The 17,323-nt window shown below is 46.1% G+C and overlaps 1 protein-coding gene and 1 long non-coding RNA gene across 2 annotated transcripts in view; one reads left to right on the top strand and one right to left on the bottom strand.

The window, feature by feature from the left end:
- Rhoj (ras homolog family member J) overlaps positions 1–17,323 on the bottom strand; it is an 88,811-nt gene that overhangs the window by 20,214 nt on the left and 51,274 nt on the right. Inside the window, exon 2 of the mRNA XM_015992018.3 lies at positions 2,854–2,912. Coding sequence (XP_015847504.1) covers positions 2,854–2,912 — 59 coding nt within the window. The remainder of the gene's footprint in view (positions 1–2,853; positions 2,913–17,323) is intronic.
- On the top strand, positions 2,697–7,076 carry LOC143268450 (uncharacterized). Its single transcript, XR_013044376.1, has 2 exons — positions 2,697–3,287; positions 4,610–7,076. It is a non-coding gene; the product is annotated as an uncharacterized LOC143268450 (long non-coding RNA).

The raw sequence follows: 17,323 nt of genomic DNA, 5'->3' as shown, positions 1-17,323 counted from the left end.
GACACCATTGTTGGACTAGCTGGACCACAGCCTGTAAGTCATCCTATTAAATCTCACACACACATATATATATATATATATATATATATATATATATATATATATATATATATATATTCATTCTATCAGCTCTGTTACTCTAGAAAACCTGGACTAATATACCTTCTAAATTACATTTGTTGTGGAACTTCTTTGGCTAATTTTAGATATAAGTTATTTTGCTGGAAACAGCTTCAGCCGCTAGAGACTTAAATTCATTAATTTGGAGCCGGGGTGTCAAGGGCCTGCATTTGTTTCTGTTGGGTTTTTGAGACAAGGTCTTGTGTAGCCCAGGATGGCCTTGCCCTTCCTATGTCGCTGAGGATGGCCTTGAACATCTGATGCTGCTCGCTGCATCTCCCAAGTGGAATCTGCCTTTCTAAGATGCTCCATGTGCAAGTACTGCTTCTGCTCAGCGGACGGCACTTTGACGACAGTTCCTGGAGCTGTCTTCCTCCAAGTGTGCTGTCCAGAGCAGCGGCCATGGAAACTTGTCAGAAGTGCAAATTCTCGGGACCCCTCCTGGACTTGTAGAATTGGAAACTGTGATGTGTGGCCGTGTGGCTGGCTTTTTTAAACAAGCTCTGGGTGGTTCCGGCACACGCTCAAGTTTGATCATCACTGTTCCAGAAAATGAACGGCAGCTTATCCTTTACTGTATTTAAAAACTTCCACTGCTTGAGAGGTCTCTCTTGGGTCTTGACTCAAACCTTTTTGATTAATTACTCCAGTTCTTTCAGGATTTCTTGAAATTATCTTTTAAAGTTCTTAATCATAGAACCTGAGGCCCAGAAGGAACCCTCAGATACGGTCTGATTTCCTTTCTCCATGCTCCATGCTCCCATGTGAGCCTTGTCTATCCAGAGGTTTCCAAATAAGTGGAGGAAAGCATTAAGGTGAGAATTAAGTTGAAGAGATAGCTTGAATCTACTTGTTACTATATTTTACAGCATTTCTCACCTCTGTGTCAGAGGCTTGGGTCACCCTACTGGCTTCAATTTGATGTTTAAAGATATTTTCACAATATATTACCACTTCCACTCTTACACTGGTATTTTTTTTTAAAGGATAGAGTAATGGGGAATAATAACTCAACTCTACAAGAGCTTTGAAACAGCTTTATTGGATGTGGAATGAAGTAGAGATCGAGGGATATTGTTGTTGAGGCAATGGATGCAAAGGAACCCACAATGGCTGTGGATTGCTACAGAAGTGCAGGGTGAGGTAAACGGGCAGGGACTTCCAGAATTTTCCGGGAAGGCAAGGGAGACAGAGCAGTTTCCGAGTATGAAAGAATCCTCTCTGTGTTGAGCTTTGGCAAACTGGATTGTATGGACTTTATATACTGTGAGGCTGTGATAAGTAGAGACGCCCCACTGATTATATGACTGAGTTAGAGTGGGCAATTCCAGCCCCTGAATCCATGGGCCTCATTGGCTGGGAACTTTTCTGGTAGGAGCTATATTCTCTTGTACTAAAGGACACAGATCAATTTTTCTATTTGCATAGCTAAGGGCATATTTTCCCCTTGTTGTGTTTCTGTTTCTTGATATTGATAGGAGAGGTCACCCTACTCCCGAGTTAGGAGAGTGGTTTTCCAAGTCATCCGGCCACATGTCGAATCTGGAGGGTCCTGGAAAGGAGCGTTGGGTCTGATGCTGGGATATCCAGGTTCCCTGCTCCGGTTGTAGAAGAGCATCTTTGATGTCCCACACACCCTTGTCGGTGGTCCCTGCGCATGCACACTGAAGACCTCGAAGGGATTCCATTTATTTATTTTCTAGTAGAGAGCTTTCAAGTTGAGCAAAATGACATATCTCCAGATAATTGTGAGAAAAAGCCTCAACAAATGCATAGCTATTAACAATTACCAAGAAACTCACAGTGGGAAATGCCACGGTCAAATATTCACTCCAAAGGGCTTAAGCTGTATAAATTTGGACTGACTGAACAACCCGCTGATTTTGACCTAAATAAATGATTCAAGACATATGGTAACACGCTCTATCCAAGAAATTAGGCCACAGCCATCCGTGGCTCATTCGCATCCCATCCTCCACCGGGCGAACTTCTAACACTGGATGTTTTCCACAGCCCTGTATGAGGTGCAGGGAAAGGCACTTACCCAAGATTTTCACCCAAGGACAGCCATGTGCAGGCTCACTGTTGGGGATTCAAATCCGTGCCCTTCCATTCTCAAACCCCAAGAAACACTGGTGACAGAACAAGGGTATTTGGGGAATCTTAGAAAATCCAGAGTCAGTTTTCAGTGGTTGGGGGTTGCCCTTCATCTTAGGGACATATCCAGACCCTTGTTTTTCTTTCAGCCTTTAATCCATTGTACCCCTCCACCTTTTTTTGAGCCTTTTCACAGATCGTTAGGTAAATCAAATAAAGGATGGACAAAGAAAACAGCATGGGCAAAAAGGGTAAAGCTACAGTTTATAAAAGAGTCCGGTACATCTTGGCTGTGGAACAGGTTTGGGTGGGAGACAACTGAAATTCTTGGCTAGAAATGTTGTTTCATTATTTTTGAATATTGATGGTTTTGCAGTGTTGGACATATCATCAGTATCTTGGACAGTGATTTATATATATATATATATATATATATATATATATATATATATATATATATATATATATATATAAATTTTAAAGTTAAGAATGTGCATTTGGTTGTCATTTGGGTCCCAAGTGATGAGAATGGGAAATGCCTGTGCTGTTAGCTCCTGAACGACGAGCCAAATGGACCGTTCTTTCTCCTAAACTCCCTTCCCCAGCCCTTAATGAATCAAGACGGTGAGGTCATACCTGTCCTGCGGTGTCGTACAGTCCAAGCAAATGCTGCTTGCCTCCCACCGTCACGGTAACTAGGGAGAAGAGAAGACAAGAGAATTCATAAACAGAGGCTTCCGTGGGTAGAATGTCCCATGCCAGCTTCTCTCTGGGCAGGGAGGATGAGCATATGCCTCACTGGTGTGTATTCTAAACCAACTTGACAGCATCGTTTCCAAATGAAAGAGAACCTTAGGCTGCCGTGACAGCAGACGGCCTGAGCCAACTCCAAATCTCTCAATGGAGATGGATATTTTTGGTGTTACTCGAGTACTCTGTAGGCTGTTTGGTGACCTTTACCAGGCTCTGCAATATGAAGCTTCTGAAGGAAAAATAAAGGATGCCAAGTTCCTTTCCGGCTAGCTTATCACTGTCTTTGCTCTGAGTTTCCTTTCAGGATACAGAACCAGGTAAGTAGCTATTTGAACTCTCTGTGCTCTTGGGGCTGAAAAGAAGGCTCAGTTGATAAAGGGCCTACTGTGCACACACGGAGTCCTACTGTGCACACACGGAGTCTTACTGTGCACACACGGAGTCCTGACTGCCCACACATGGAGTCCTGACTGTCCACTGTGCACATGGAGTCCTGACTGCCCACACATGGAGTCCTGACTGCCCACACATGGAGTCCTGACTGCCCACTGTGCACACAGAGTCCTGACTGCCCACACATGGAGTCCTGACTGCCCACACATGGAGTCCTGACTGCCCACACACGGAGTCCTGACTGCCCACACATGGAGTCCTGACTTCCCACACATGGAGTCCTGACTGCCCACTGGGTACACATGGAGACTTCACTGCCCACTGTGCACACATGAACACTTGACTTAGGAGCCCCAGAACCCATGTGGAAAGGCCAGGCATCTGTACTTGGCCTCACGTGTTCCTATGTGAGCATCTGTGTAGGGAGCAGGGAAGAGACAGAGATGGGCAGATCTCTGGAGCTCACTGGCCAGCCAGTTGAGCCAATTGATGAGTGCCAGCTTCAGTAAGAGACCTTGTCCCAAAAGATAAACTGGAAAGAGTCACCAAGGAAGGCATCAGAAACCAACTTCTGACCTCTGCTCCATACATGGGTACCTGCACACATATGCATGTGCATGCAGTGCACCTGACTGTACACCACCACACACACACACACACACACACACACACACACACACACACACACACACGCGCGCGCGCAATCTCTGTTTTTATCTGACTTTGAGATATTAATAAAATCCAGGTGCTGTCTGGGCATGTGGTTTTAGGAATGTGGCTTCACATACCTACAGGGTTAGATTTACCCAGCAGGCTCGATGCCTTTGCCAAGCAATTGGGCCCAAAGTGAGGAGTAATGTGGGAATGCCAGCCGCTCTGCACATGTCTGGGAATGACATACAGTCTCAAGTTGCTGCTCAACCAAGAGGGACCAGATTGCATGCAGGAGGGATACGGTTCTCTGGGTGAGTGGGAAGAGCAAGGTTACATTTCCAAAACATCCAAATGTCTTCTGGGAAATAGGGAATCAAATGTGCAGGAACACGCTACCCTCCTGTAGATTAGAAAACGTGCAATGATAAAGTAGAAATGGTCTTGATCCCTTTTGCCATCAGCTGCACAGAAAACGAAGGGCGACCGGATGGTGGCTTTTCAGAACTGGATGGCTAATGTGCCAGCCACATTCCCCTAGCCAGCTGCTCAGGGTCGCTGACTTGGTGCTGATTTTTTTACTTTTTATTTTCAGGTTGATCGTGGCATCATGTATGTAAAAGCATTTCTTCACGCTGCTCTTTGAAAAGCACTTGTTTAAAAGGCCCAGCCTCCCTAGATACTGGGGACTGTTTTTCTAGCCTACTCAGATCCACATGTGTTCCGTTTCATAACATGACCACAGCCAGATGTGCTTCTAAACATGTGTTTTTAGACGTCAGGCCCGGCTCTATGAAATCCTCACCGCAGCACTGACTGATGGGCAGGGGTGGGGCGTTTCAGCCTTTTTACATCTGTCCGTAAGTCAGGCCTGCAATGGAAACAGAGGTGCCCAGCACTGTCTGTCCTGTTTGATTTCCTTCTTGGGCAGAGGAGAGCCTGGGCTGATGTTCTGCAATCCGTCTAAACGGTTTCTTCAGTGACCGATTGGTTACCTAGTCATGGATCAAGAATGAATGGAAGAAATCCAGCGATTACAACATGGAATTTCCTGCCTCCAGTGAGCCGGGTACATGGGGGTCAGGGCAGCTGTTCATGAGATCGGGTGCACTGCTCTGTGACCCGCAGGCCCAGGGCCAACAGGAGGCGAGCACTAGAAGCCGAGCCATGTTCCTAAGCAGTGGCTGTGATCTTTGTCACTGGAGTCCTGCAGGCCCAGCGTTCATTGTCCCCCTTCCCTTTTCTTAGGGAGCAGATACTCCCTCTAGCCCCTTTTCCTTCAGGCCACATCCTTTTCTCCTTGGCAGCTGGAACTCCAGGATGCTTCACCAGACCCGAGACAAGTGTAAGCAAGACAGGTTGAACCAGGAGCTGCGAGTCTGTACAATGTCCTCTTCCCTCGGCTCGTCTTTTTCTTCTCTAGCGGGATTCCTGGATTGAGCTCAGAACTGGAAGCAGACAGACCAGATACAGACCCACCTGTACAGAGCATGTAAAAAGCATAGCCATGCACAGTGTAGCATACACTATGCCCGGGGAACACAGAGGGCTGGGAGCATGTCTGAGTGTGCACGCTTTTGCACACTGCTAGCATTTGGTCAGAGAATGTCTTCTGGTGAAGATGTCGAAGTTGAGTCTGCAAGGATGGCCCTGAGTTTTCCAGACTGTTGAGGCTTCCTTACTCAGCCTTTATTCTGAAGGCTTTTTTTCAAGCTCTTAAAGTCCTCTGGCTAAGGAAATGGAAAGAAAAAGAATGAAGAGAATTTCCTCGGGTTAAGGCAGAATGGTGGTACAGGATAGGGGAGGATACCGTTGTTGGCATGGAAACGGGGTGATTTTTTTTCAGAATCGCTGTCAGTAGTGGTTTGCTCTGTGCCCTGCTGGAGGAATGCTAAAAGCAGGGCTTAGAGCTTGTGTCTCTATCTTTGAGAGTGACTTTAGTCTCTCTTCCCTGTTTCTGCTAGAGGACATCAAGGGACAGTCAGAGACAGATGCCAGCATCAGTTCTACAAGACATGGTTTTATGAGTCCTAGCCCAGCAGCCGATGTCTTATTGCTTGCCAACCTGTGTCCCATGAGGCTCTACAATGTGGCAAGGAATTAGTCACAAGTCCATGGAAGGAGGGTGCCACCACCAAGAGCTAATCATCCATGCAATGAGGTCACAGCATGGTTGCTCACCCCAGACCACTCTGTCTTTGAGTCCTACCATTGCTTTTCATCATTGGAGTGACTCTGGGGACATCATCTAGCACCCTTAAGTCCTGTGTTCCTTTTCTGCTAAAAGTGGGGGTCCACATGGGTAGAGGGAGAGAACTGACTACCATAGGTTGTCCTCTGATCTCCACGTGTGTGCTATGGCATACCCCTCTCCTGCCATAAACAAATGTAAGAAGAATATCTAAAAAATGGGATCATAGGCTATTTGTGAGAAGGACATGTGATGAGAAAATATCTGACGTACATCCTCGTTCACAGTAGGTGCTGAATGAATGTACCCATCAAGTGCACATTGAGTCTGTTCTGAGGACAGGGGTCAGTCTGTCTTTCTTTCTACTGAGTATCCAGTGCATAGGAATGGTCACATAATCAGAATCTTAACTGTGGACCACTAGTTACTTTCTTTTCTAAAAGATAGCTGTTTAAATCTGTCTTATGTTCTCACTGAGGACCGAGTCCCCATGCCCAGCACAGATTCTGCCATATGAAGGAGGTGTTGAATGTACCCAGGGTAGAAACTGCACAGGGTCCACTCCTGGTCACAGACACAAGGGTCCTTGGGACTGTGCAAGGCTGTGACTAGATCTTCCCTGACTAAACACTGATGGCAAAGTTACCAGGAAGGCCATACCCAGGTTATCTTCCCAGAGCACCTTCTATTCTGGGAGCTTTTAGAGTTGTTTTCCAAACTTTGAGGGGTTTTAAAGAGAGGAGGCCACCAAATAGCCTGTTAATAGCTTACATGGTTCTCTTAAGAAAGTGTGAAAAGTTGACCACGACCTGTTAAGTAGGTAAAATGAAGACTCCTCAAATCCATTAAACTCTTTGCTTCCTTGTGTTGATTCTGGGGTGAATTGGAGTGGCTAATTTCTTGAGGCGTGTAAGCCAGGATACAAGTTTGTTCTCTTGGGGATCATTAACTTAACCCAGAGAGAAAATAGCCCGGGCAGGACAGGCCTATTTCCCTCAGCATTTTTACATCTTAAAGCTGTGTCATTTGCAAATGTATAAGCCTTCTGGCTGTGGGTTCAAAACCTCTTCCTTGTCAGGTGATAGCTGCCTCAGAGGCTCCAGGCAGTCTTCTGAAGTTCCATGGGTTCTAACAGTGGAAATGTTGGCTTGGTTAGGGGGAAGCCCCTTTGCCCTTCAGTTCCCAGGTACTCCCGACTCCCCATGTCCCTTGGGTCTAGTCCACTCTCTCAGTGGTTGGATAAAGCCTAACGGTGTGGTGTGGGTGGCAGCACAGGGGTGCTACTTTCGGAGGAAGAAACACTAACTTTTAGATCCAACAAGAAACAGAATTTTAAGAAAGTTAAGCATGTGGCTCTCTGTTCATGTCAAAGATTTATGAACGGATGAGTGAGTGAGCCAAAGACCCTTTTGAGGAGAGAGGCAGTGGGCAGGCTGAGGCAGGAGGACCAAGAGTTCAAGGCTAGTCTGTGCTGTGCAGGACAAGCAGAAACAAAACAAAAACCAGCCCCATCCCTTCCAAGGCTGCTTGGGCATGTTCGACACCTGTCCCAAGTGTCCTAAGAGTGTGTGTCCATTTTATTAAGGGGCAAATTCAGAGGCGACAGCCATGAAATCTCCCCAAATATCCATTAGAAAGCAGTTAGTATGAAGATAGACGCAAACACCGCTTCCTAAATATAAGTGGTGAAAGATTCCTCTGTGTGTGTGTGTGGGGGGGGGGTAGGAGTGGGTGGGTGGGTGGGTGGGTGGTGGTGGTGGTGCTCCTCTTTCAATGCCTGCCTGGCTCTTAATGCTGCTTGGACCCCTTCCTGCAGGCCTGCACCAGCCCATCTGACCAGCTTGCCTCAGCAGCTCATTTCCTTTCTCGTCAGGGTCTGTCTTGTGTCCCCGGAGAAGCCTCTGCTTTGAAAGATGTGTCAGCACGAGGGGAAAAACCCAACAGGCTTCCTGAGAATTCCCTGGGATTCTGAGTAGAAGGCTTTGTTTTCATTTCTCTTCCCTTCCTCCACCCCCCCACCCCCCCCCACCCCCCCACCCCCCACCCCCCCCCAACCCCCCTACCCCCGTCCTTTGAGACAGAATGTCCCTGTAGTTCAGGCTGCTCTTCGACTCACTCTGTAGCTGAGGATGGCCTTAAATTCCTGATTTTCCTGCTCCTTCTGGAATTACAGATACGTGTCATCATGGACCCCCCCCCCCCTTCACCCTGCTTTTGTTTTTGAGACAGGGATTCTCTGTGGAACAGCCTTGGCTGTCCTGGAACTTTCTGTATAGACCAGGCTGAAATCGAACTCACAGAGACGGGCCTGCCTCTGCCTCCTGAGTGCTGGGATTAAAGGTGTGCGACACCACCGCCCAGCTCTACCTCCCCTTTTTAAAGGTCTGTCCCATTCAGACAGGGCAGGATGCAATCACTATGTCTTGTCTGGCCCTGCCTGTGCCTCTCTTCTCTTAGCAACATGCTTGCGGTCGAGTCATTTTCTAAGTTCCCTGGACCTTAAGGAAACTAAGTGAAGAACTAACCGGAGCTCTGGCCTCAGTGGGAACAAACACTGGGACCGTGAGGAAGCCATAACTGTCCTAAGCCTCCATTTTTCTTACCTGCAAGTTGGGGAACAAAGATGATCAGAAAAGTGAACATTTTGGACACTGAAGATTCCGAGAGCGCGGTGTGGTGTTACTGAGCAAACATCTTCTTAACGAACAGTATTTGAGGAACAGGGCTTCCTGGAAAGATTGGTTACCCTGGTGCTGGGTGTGGGATGGATGCCCAGGAGAAATAGTCCCTTGCCAGTATTTATTTGATGAAGAAGGAAAAGGGGGTGGATGGGAGGAGAGGGGCAGTGGGGAGGGCTCTAGACTCAGAGCTGACTGAGGTCTGGGGATGAGGCCAAGCCAAAGAAAAAGCCAGACAGCCGCACCCTGGCTTGTCAGTCTTGCTTAGCCCCACCCTTCCTTCTTCAGTGTTCTTTTGGAGTCCACCTCTCCCCATTCTACCCCCTAGATTGCTGTAGATGCTGCATCTCTTTCACCACCCTTGCAGCTGTCCCCATGCAGGCAACGTCCTGTCCCTTGGAAAAATCTCCTCCTCGGTTGCACTCTGTGTTTCTTCAATATGCGCCCGGAGCAAGCGCAAAGTGAAAGCCAAACACCTTGTAAGAGCGGACAAAATCGTGGTCGCCAGCCCCTGGCTCCCCTTGCTCATTCTCATTTATTTATTTATTTTTTTTCTGGTCCAGAATGGGTCAGAAGCTTTTGCAATCTGTTATACTCATGATGCCTTTGTCGGAGCGCTTTCTTTGGGATGCTGGGAAGGAAGTTCTGGAATACTTGCTCCACACTCAGCCTGGAAAATCTGCTTTCCTAAGCCCTTCCTACCCTTAAGGAACCTGAAGCTATTTTTCTTTCTTTCTTTCTTTCTTTCTTTCTTTCTTTCTTTCTTTCTTTCTTTCTTTCTTTCTTTCTTTCTTTCTTTCTTTCTTTCTTTCTTTCTTTCTTTCATCTCTGTGTGTTTTTATATCTGTGCTGGTGCACTTACGTGCATTTGGGTGTGTTCACATGTGTATGGAGGCCAGAGGAGACATCAACTACTGTTTCTTAAGAAGTCCATCTGCTCTTTTCTGAGAGGGTGTCTCTCACTGGCTTGAATATCACCAAATAGGCTAGGCAGATTGGCTAATGAGCGCTAGCGATCTGCCTATCTCTGCCTCCCCAGTTTGGGTTATAAGCATGCACCAATATGTCCAGCTTTCTAATGTAGGTTCTAGGTACCTGACTTAGGTCTTTGTGCTTGCACAGCACTTTATTGGCTGATCCATCTCCTCAGCCATGCCAGATATTATTTGTTCGTATGTCCAAATACTAACAAAGCTTGGATATATTGCTCCATACATATTGGCTGAGTGGCTGAAACATACTGAACTCCAATGAAACTGAAGTTTTTCTCTGAGGCATCTTTGGTATTTTCCAAAAGGTCACCGTGAACTTTGCTGGACACTGACTGGCAGGATGGGGTCACTGGTCTGATATCCTGCACTGTATCTGGTCCACCTGTTGTGAGGGATGCCATGGAAACCTGGCTTTTCTGGGTGGCATCTGTGCTCATGGTGGTCCTCTAATTTTATAACCATACATCTCTGTCAGTAAGTCAGGACCACTGACCATGTGCTCTGTCTGAGGTTCCCATATAGCCAGATAAGCCTGAATTTAGCCACAAAATACAGGGGAATTATTACCCATGACTTTAGAAAGAAGTGCCCAGTTTATAGGTGAAATCTGCAGATGGGGGCCGTGTCCCACAAATCAGAATGTACTTTTTGTACGGTCCCCTGCACAGAGAAACTCATCAGAAATACCCACTTGCCCTTTTAATTGGTGCGGCACATTGCTGGAAATTCATTATAATTAAGGTGTCATTGACGGACAAGGGAGCGAACATCTGATTTCTAGGTCTGCACTTTCCAGTTTAGCCTTGACTTTGATTCCATGATCTAAATTTTTGTACTCCCCCAGTCATCGGGAGGAGTAGTGAAAAGCACAGATCCCTTAGTTTTATCCGCCTTAACGTTCTGAGGATGTAGGTCTGCATCATTCTCCAGGTCTCCGCTCTGATCCCAGTTCCCTCATCATTAAGATTAGTATCATAGTAACTTGAATACCCTAGCATCCTTCCCACTTGGCAGCTTGTCAGAATACTAGTTGAATCCCAGGCAAGGAAACCTTAAGATGCATAAGGAGCTCCACAGACATTACTTCTGTTTACAGTGTCCAGCACAAGGCAGAAAGGGTGACCTAGAGGGGACAGGCTTCTCCTGCCTTTGTCAAGCAGCAGTCACTCAGGACATTTAAATACCTTGGTGGGGGCAGAAGAGGGCTAGTCCGTCTCTTTTAAGAGCTTTGTAAGGATTACTAGGCTCATAAAAATTCTATCGGGTACTGGTCAGAACAAGTTAGAAAATATGTTGGAAAAGAGCCTTTTCACAACATACACACACATACAGAGACACACAGGCACACAATTATAAAGTGTTCGATAGTGTGGAAGATGTTCGTGGGGGAAAAATAGCACACTACTTGTTGACATACCTAAAGGGAGAGAAATAAGCTAGCCTATGTTCTGGGTGAGAAGTTCTACACTGGGAAGACGTCAGAGCTTCTTGATTTAATTTGTTTAAAGTAACTTCAAGAATTTTTGAGTGGCATGTGACAGGACGGTGACCATGTGACTCTACTGGGTATGAAAACCGAGCTGAGAGACAACAACTAATAATGAAAAATATGTATTATGAGAGGCATGTTAGTGTATATTGCAAAATTCTACCAAAGAAGTGTCATTCCAGTGCAGGGATTAATAAGACAGAATAAAGATATCAGACTCAGTGTTACAAATGTAAAGTTTCAGTCTTTGACAAATGACATTTTAAATCAGTAGGAAAAGGTGAACTGTTCAAATATTGAGTTTAGATAGATGATTACCATTTGGAAATAAAAAAGGTCTTAAGAATTATCAAAGCAAAGGAAGAAAACCATAAGGAAATGACTAATATATTTGATTTAAAAATGAAAAGTACAGGCTCTACAAAATGCTCATAAGGTAAGAAAATAACTTTTTTTTTGTATGTGAGCACACTTACTTTTTAAAAACTTATTTTATTTGCATGTGTGTATGTTTGTATGTGCACATGTGTGTGTGGGTACTTGAGGAGTCCAGAAGAGGCCATCAGGTCTCTTGGAGCTGGTGTTCCAGGTGATTGTGGGTTGCCCAGTGAGGATGCTGAGATCCGAACTCTAGTCATCATGACTGAGCAGCAAGCTCTCCTAATCACTCAGAAATCTCTAGCCCTAAGCATGCTTCAAAATACTTATTTTTATTTTATGTGTATGTGTGTTTTTACCTGCATGTATGTTTGTGCACTGTGTGTGTGTGTGTGTGTGTGTGTGTGTGTGTGTGTGTATGTGTGTGTGTTGCCCATGGATGCCGTAAGACGGCACAAGAGGGATCCTCTGGAACTGGAATTATAGATGGTTGTGAGCCACCTTGTAGGTGCTTGGAACTGAACCCGAGTCCTCTGCAACAGCAAACTTCTGAGTTCTGTTTCTAGCTCCCGAACCACACTTTCTAATCAATCATAATTACCTCGAAAGGAACTAAGAATGTAGACATCTGACAAAAATACAAAGGAATAATGAACATTCAAGTCAAAAGTTTGAAATTAAAGACACAATCTTTGGTCCACTGATTGGCAATGATAAATCAAATGGTAACAGACAGGCTGAGTGGTACATGTCTGTAATTCCAGTTACTCAGGACGCTGAACCAAAAGGTTCATAAGTTCAGTGCCAGCTGGGCAAAAACCGTTCGGTGATAGAGTGCTTTTGTAGGCCTGACATGTTGAAGCCCTGGGTACATCTCCAGTAAGACACACACACACACACGCACACGCACGCACGCATGCACGCACAAACGCACGCACGCACACACTCTCACTAGAGAGAGCGCTAGTGCTTGCAAGTACTTAACTATGTAGGTGCTCACTCACGGCTGAAAACAATGTAAATTTGCTCAAGCTTTTCTGGAAAGCCATTTGGCCATAGATGAAAAGCCTGAGCATGAAATCTAATTTTTTTTTTTCCTTGTGGCTCAACACTCTTTTCAGGAATGTGTTTCAAGGAACAATCGTACAATCGTGCATGATAATGTCTACCTAAGAATTCATCACCAGTGTGTTTATAACTGCAAATGGCTGGAAGGGGTTAAAGTGGTCAACAATCCACATCAGTCCCAGGGCGCCCTCACAAAGGAGCCTGGTAAGAGCAACAGGAGTGTGAGGAGAGACTGGGGACGTCATGCTCAGAGAAGCAGAAGATGCCACCCTGCATCCGTAAAATATGCATGTGATGCTCTCACTTTTTCATGCTTGTTACTGTGGACATGTGGAAGGCTCTTAAAACAGCTGAGTGCTCTGGAATTGTGGGGACTGTGCCGCTGTTGTAACGGCTGCCTACAGATCGGCTTGCATGCCATCTGTCACCTCTGGTTGAGCTGTGTGCCTCCTGGGTTCCCTCTGAAGCCTTCCTGTCAGGAGCATCCGGATTCATTTTAGGTTGTAGATGGAGCCTGTATCTTTCTGACGAGAGTGTGAGGATAGGTCTGCTATGGCGTGCACTGGGCTGCAGAGCAAGCTGTCTCTCTCAGAGGACCACGGTGAGCCCCAAATCTCTACCGCACACCTGCTTTTGAATGTACACAGGAAACCTTGTGTGTTTGAGAGTGCTGGGAACTCCTGAATGTGTTGATGGGAAAACGGAAAGAAGCGCATGCTGTAGGGGGCGCTCTTAGGAAACTGAGTCCAGCCCTGCATTACCGTCAGGGCACGGGGAGAGAATGAACCAGGAGAGAAAAGTCAGTTCCTCTTCTCTTCACTTTCTCCTCTGAAGTGTTGCAAGATAATCTGGAGAACATGAAGCCATTCTTTCCTTCATGGTTGCTATCCTTAGAGTACGAGTACTCACCCTCCTCTTTGTTATGCAGAATTTGGGGATTTATGCCCTTGTGGTTTTTTCTTTGTTTTATTTATCTTCATCTAATATTCCCAACTGAATAAGGCTTCCTTTCAGATAACAAATAAGGAGTTCTTTCCAGGTTAAAAAAAAGGAGCCTTATGGTATACTTCTTAATATATGTCAAATAGTATGAATACTAAGTAGCCGTGTTCCTTAGTGTTACTACACTCTGTATTCTCTATGTGAAATAGAGTGTATCAGAGGCTCTAAAGACATGAAAGGAAATATAGGCATTTGCTGATTAATATTTGATGAGTAATTACAGTGGGAGGATGTATGTGCATATATATCTATATTTCTAGATATACCTGTGACAATTGTATATGTGTACATATGTATGTGCAGATATACCTATATATCTACACATACATGTGATACTTGTATATGTGTATATATATGTGTGTGTATATATTTAGACATACATATAATTATATGTGTATATACATATATATGTATGTATATATATCTATATATCTAGACATACATGTGACAATTGGAGCTAAAATTTTCAGATGCTTTCTGTAACAAATACATGGGAAGTCATTATTCTTTGTAACTTTATTATTAAGTATATTCTTAACTGGGTGGTGGTGGTGGTGGTGGTGGTGGTGGTGGCGGCGGCGGCGGCGGCGGCGGCGGCGGCGGCGGCAGCGGCGGCTCACGCCTTTAATCCCAGCACTCGGGAGGCAGAGCCACAAGGATCTCTGTGAGTTCAAGGCCAGCCTGGGCTACAGAGTGAGTTCCAGGAAAGGCACAAAGCTACACAGAGAAACCCTGTCTTGAAAAAAAAAGTATATTCTTAGAGTTTGTGTGAGATAAACACCACCTTTATGTCCTTGTCCAGATATTGTTTTCCCCCAAATCATCTGAAGCTAAACATGCAGTTCGATCTAAGGATGTTTCTCAGCAACACAGGATACCCAGCTAGGCAGTCAGACATGGAGGGAGAGGAGCAGAGTCAGTGAGGGATGCCCTGACTGCTGACAGTACTTTCTTTCATCAGCAGGAGCAGAAAGGAAAGGTGATACTTCTTAATTTTGTAGCCCTTTTTGCATCCCTGACATATTTATAATACAGGCGTGCATCCCCTGCCCACAGGCCAACCGGTCACTTTCTAAACTCTCTTGTTATACTGATGCCATGCTTCTCTTTTGGAGCCCAAACAGTTTTAAAGCTTCTCGATGGTACCCTTCTGCAGATCATGTGTTCTATCCTTCTCTCGTGCTCCTCAGTGTGGCCCCTTGGAGAGCCTCAGGTGATTGACAGGTGATCCCTTTGTGAAGGAGCCCTGTATTCCACAGAGACAATGCAGAAGGGAGACTGGGTCTCGGCTACTAATTCATACATGCCCATCCCCAGTCTTCAGACGTTAGGGATTAGGGGGGTCGGGACAAAATCCTATCACCGAGCTGTACAGAGTTGTAGGGCTCCGTGACTGGGGGAGCTTCCCATGGGTTTTTTCATGTCCCTCCCCACCCCCCACCCCCCGCCCAGTGGTGATTTGGGATTCGAAGGGACTCTGGCCAAAAAAGGATGAAGATGAAACTATAAACAAGTCATCTTGGGGCTTGGAATGTCTCTGTCCCTTGGGCCATCACTGGGATGGGGCTCTGGGAATCTGAGAGCCCTAATGAAGGGGAGGCAATGGTAGACATGGGAAGGGCAGCTTTCTGATTTATTAACTTCAGTGTTTCGGTAGATTGTACCGACAGCTTGGCCAACCATAAACACCAAGTGTGGTTTATTCTATGTGGGGACGTATGTATGCCTGTCTTTGAAGTTTTGTAACCCACTTTTAAAAAAATGTGCTTCTGGACCCATGGGAACTCTTACTGTGGCTGTGTGTCTATTTGCCCTGTGTGACAGCCTATATGGACACGGTGTTAGGGGGGAAAATGGTGAGGCCACAGGGCTTATCTTCTATACGTGAGCTCCCCCCTGTCTGTTTCCTCCTCTCTGGTCCTGGTAAACTGTATCACCTCTTTATCCCTTTTCAGTCTATCCTGTTTCCCTACCCCCACCTCCCCGACAGGTGTTAAAGCCATGATTAATAGCTGGCTGGACCATACACTCCTTTCAGGCAAAGACAAACCCTGAAGGCTTTGCTAGTGATGCGATTTTAAGTAGTGGGTATATATTGGATGAATGAATAGATTAAATGTCCCTGCAGCCTCCAGGAGAGCATCTGTTTCAAGGGAACCAGAGCCAATGGACGGAGCTCTCTCTGTTAGGGATCTTAGGAACGTCTGGCGGGTGGGAGGGGAATGTGTTGAATCATGCAGCTTTCCCAGTATGCAGGGAATCGCAGCAGAAGGTGCCTGTGATACTTTCTGGTGCGGATGCCAGGAGACACAGTTGTTGAATTGGAACTGATCAATTCTAGCAAACAAGGAAGGCCATTGAGCATTGGGCTGGGCACACTCCAAGACAGACAGTGAAGGAGTGTTTGGTTAGCTCCCAGTGCTGGCAGTGACTGCTCTGGTCCAGCCTTGCAGGACATAAGGCAGCCGTCGGAGTCATTAACCCCAGGGCAGGGGGTGCAGCCCAAGCTCTTAACCCCAGTGTCTGCAAGGGGCTGGAAGCACCTGAGATCCAACTTCCGTGCACCAGGGGGGAACAGCCCCGAAGCTACAGCACCTCTGCTCCCAAGCCTGACTCCAATCAAAGGGCAGAGAGAAAAACAAAGAGTGGAATGAACGCTGGCTCATTGTGTCCCAGATCCTAAACAAACAAGACCAAGCAGAGAATGAAGCTTTCACATTTGTGGACACTTCAACCGTCCTCAACAGGTTTCTCTATGACTCCGTGGTGTCTGCTCAGATGCCCCAGCTCACCAAGAAGCATGGTATTTCCAGCTGCCTGTTTTCCCAGTGTGATCTCACAAGCATCAAGAAGGGAGGAGCCTTACAGATCATCCGGTGCTGACCCACCTAAAAATAGAAGTGGCTGGAGGGACACAGAGGGTGCTTGGAAGAAGAAGGCAGCACCAAACAAAATGCTGAAGGGGGCGGGCTTAACATATTATCCAAACCTGCACGCTCTTGGGATATTCATGAGAAGATTATGAATTGGTGCCTATGTGTAAACTACAGCGTGAAGCCCGGGGCTGGTAAAGAACACGTGTTTATAAAGTGACCCATTGATAGACATAGCTTCAGGCTCTGAAGGGCATTCACACCGAGAATGATCAAGGCCTAGCCCTGACAGATTTTATACAAAAATGAAAGAAAAGTCACAAGGAACAGGTAATACATTGAAAAATCTAGAGCTAGTACCAGGGCTAGAAAAAAAATGCCCAGAAACTAAGCCAGCTCTGTTCTTAGCCAGCTATGGAGAAGTTCCTGACTTCTGGGTTCCATATTTATTTCCTCATCCACATCATGTTCTTCTCTCGTCCACATCTCCGGAGAAGATGAGGGAATGGTGAGGAATGGAAGGAGGAGGATAGGGAGGGCTTGAGGAGCAGCCCAGAGGTATGAATTCCAGGCAGGAAGGAACAGAAAAAAAATGGCCACCCTAACCACCGAGCCCTTGGTAAACAGTTAAATAGGAG

This window comes from Peromyscus maniculatus, chromosome 14 (assembly GCF_049852395.1).
Source record: "Peromyscus maniculatus bairdii isolate BWxNUB_F1_BW_parent chromosome 14, HU_Pman_BW_mat_3.1, whole genome shotgun sequence".
NCBI classification, from domain to species: domain Eukaryota; kingdom Metazoa; phylum Chordata; class Mammalia; order Rodentia; family Cricetidae; genus Peromyscus; species Peromyscus maniculatus.
Note: the sequence above shows the minus strand (reverse complement) of the source record. Positions and strands in the feature narration are given on the sequence as shown.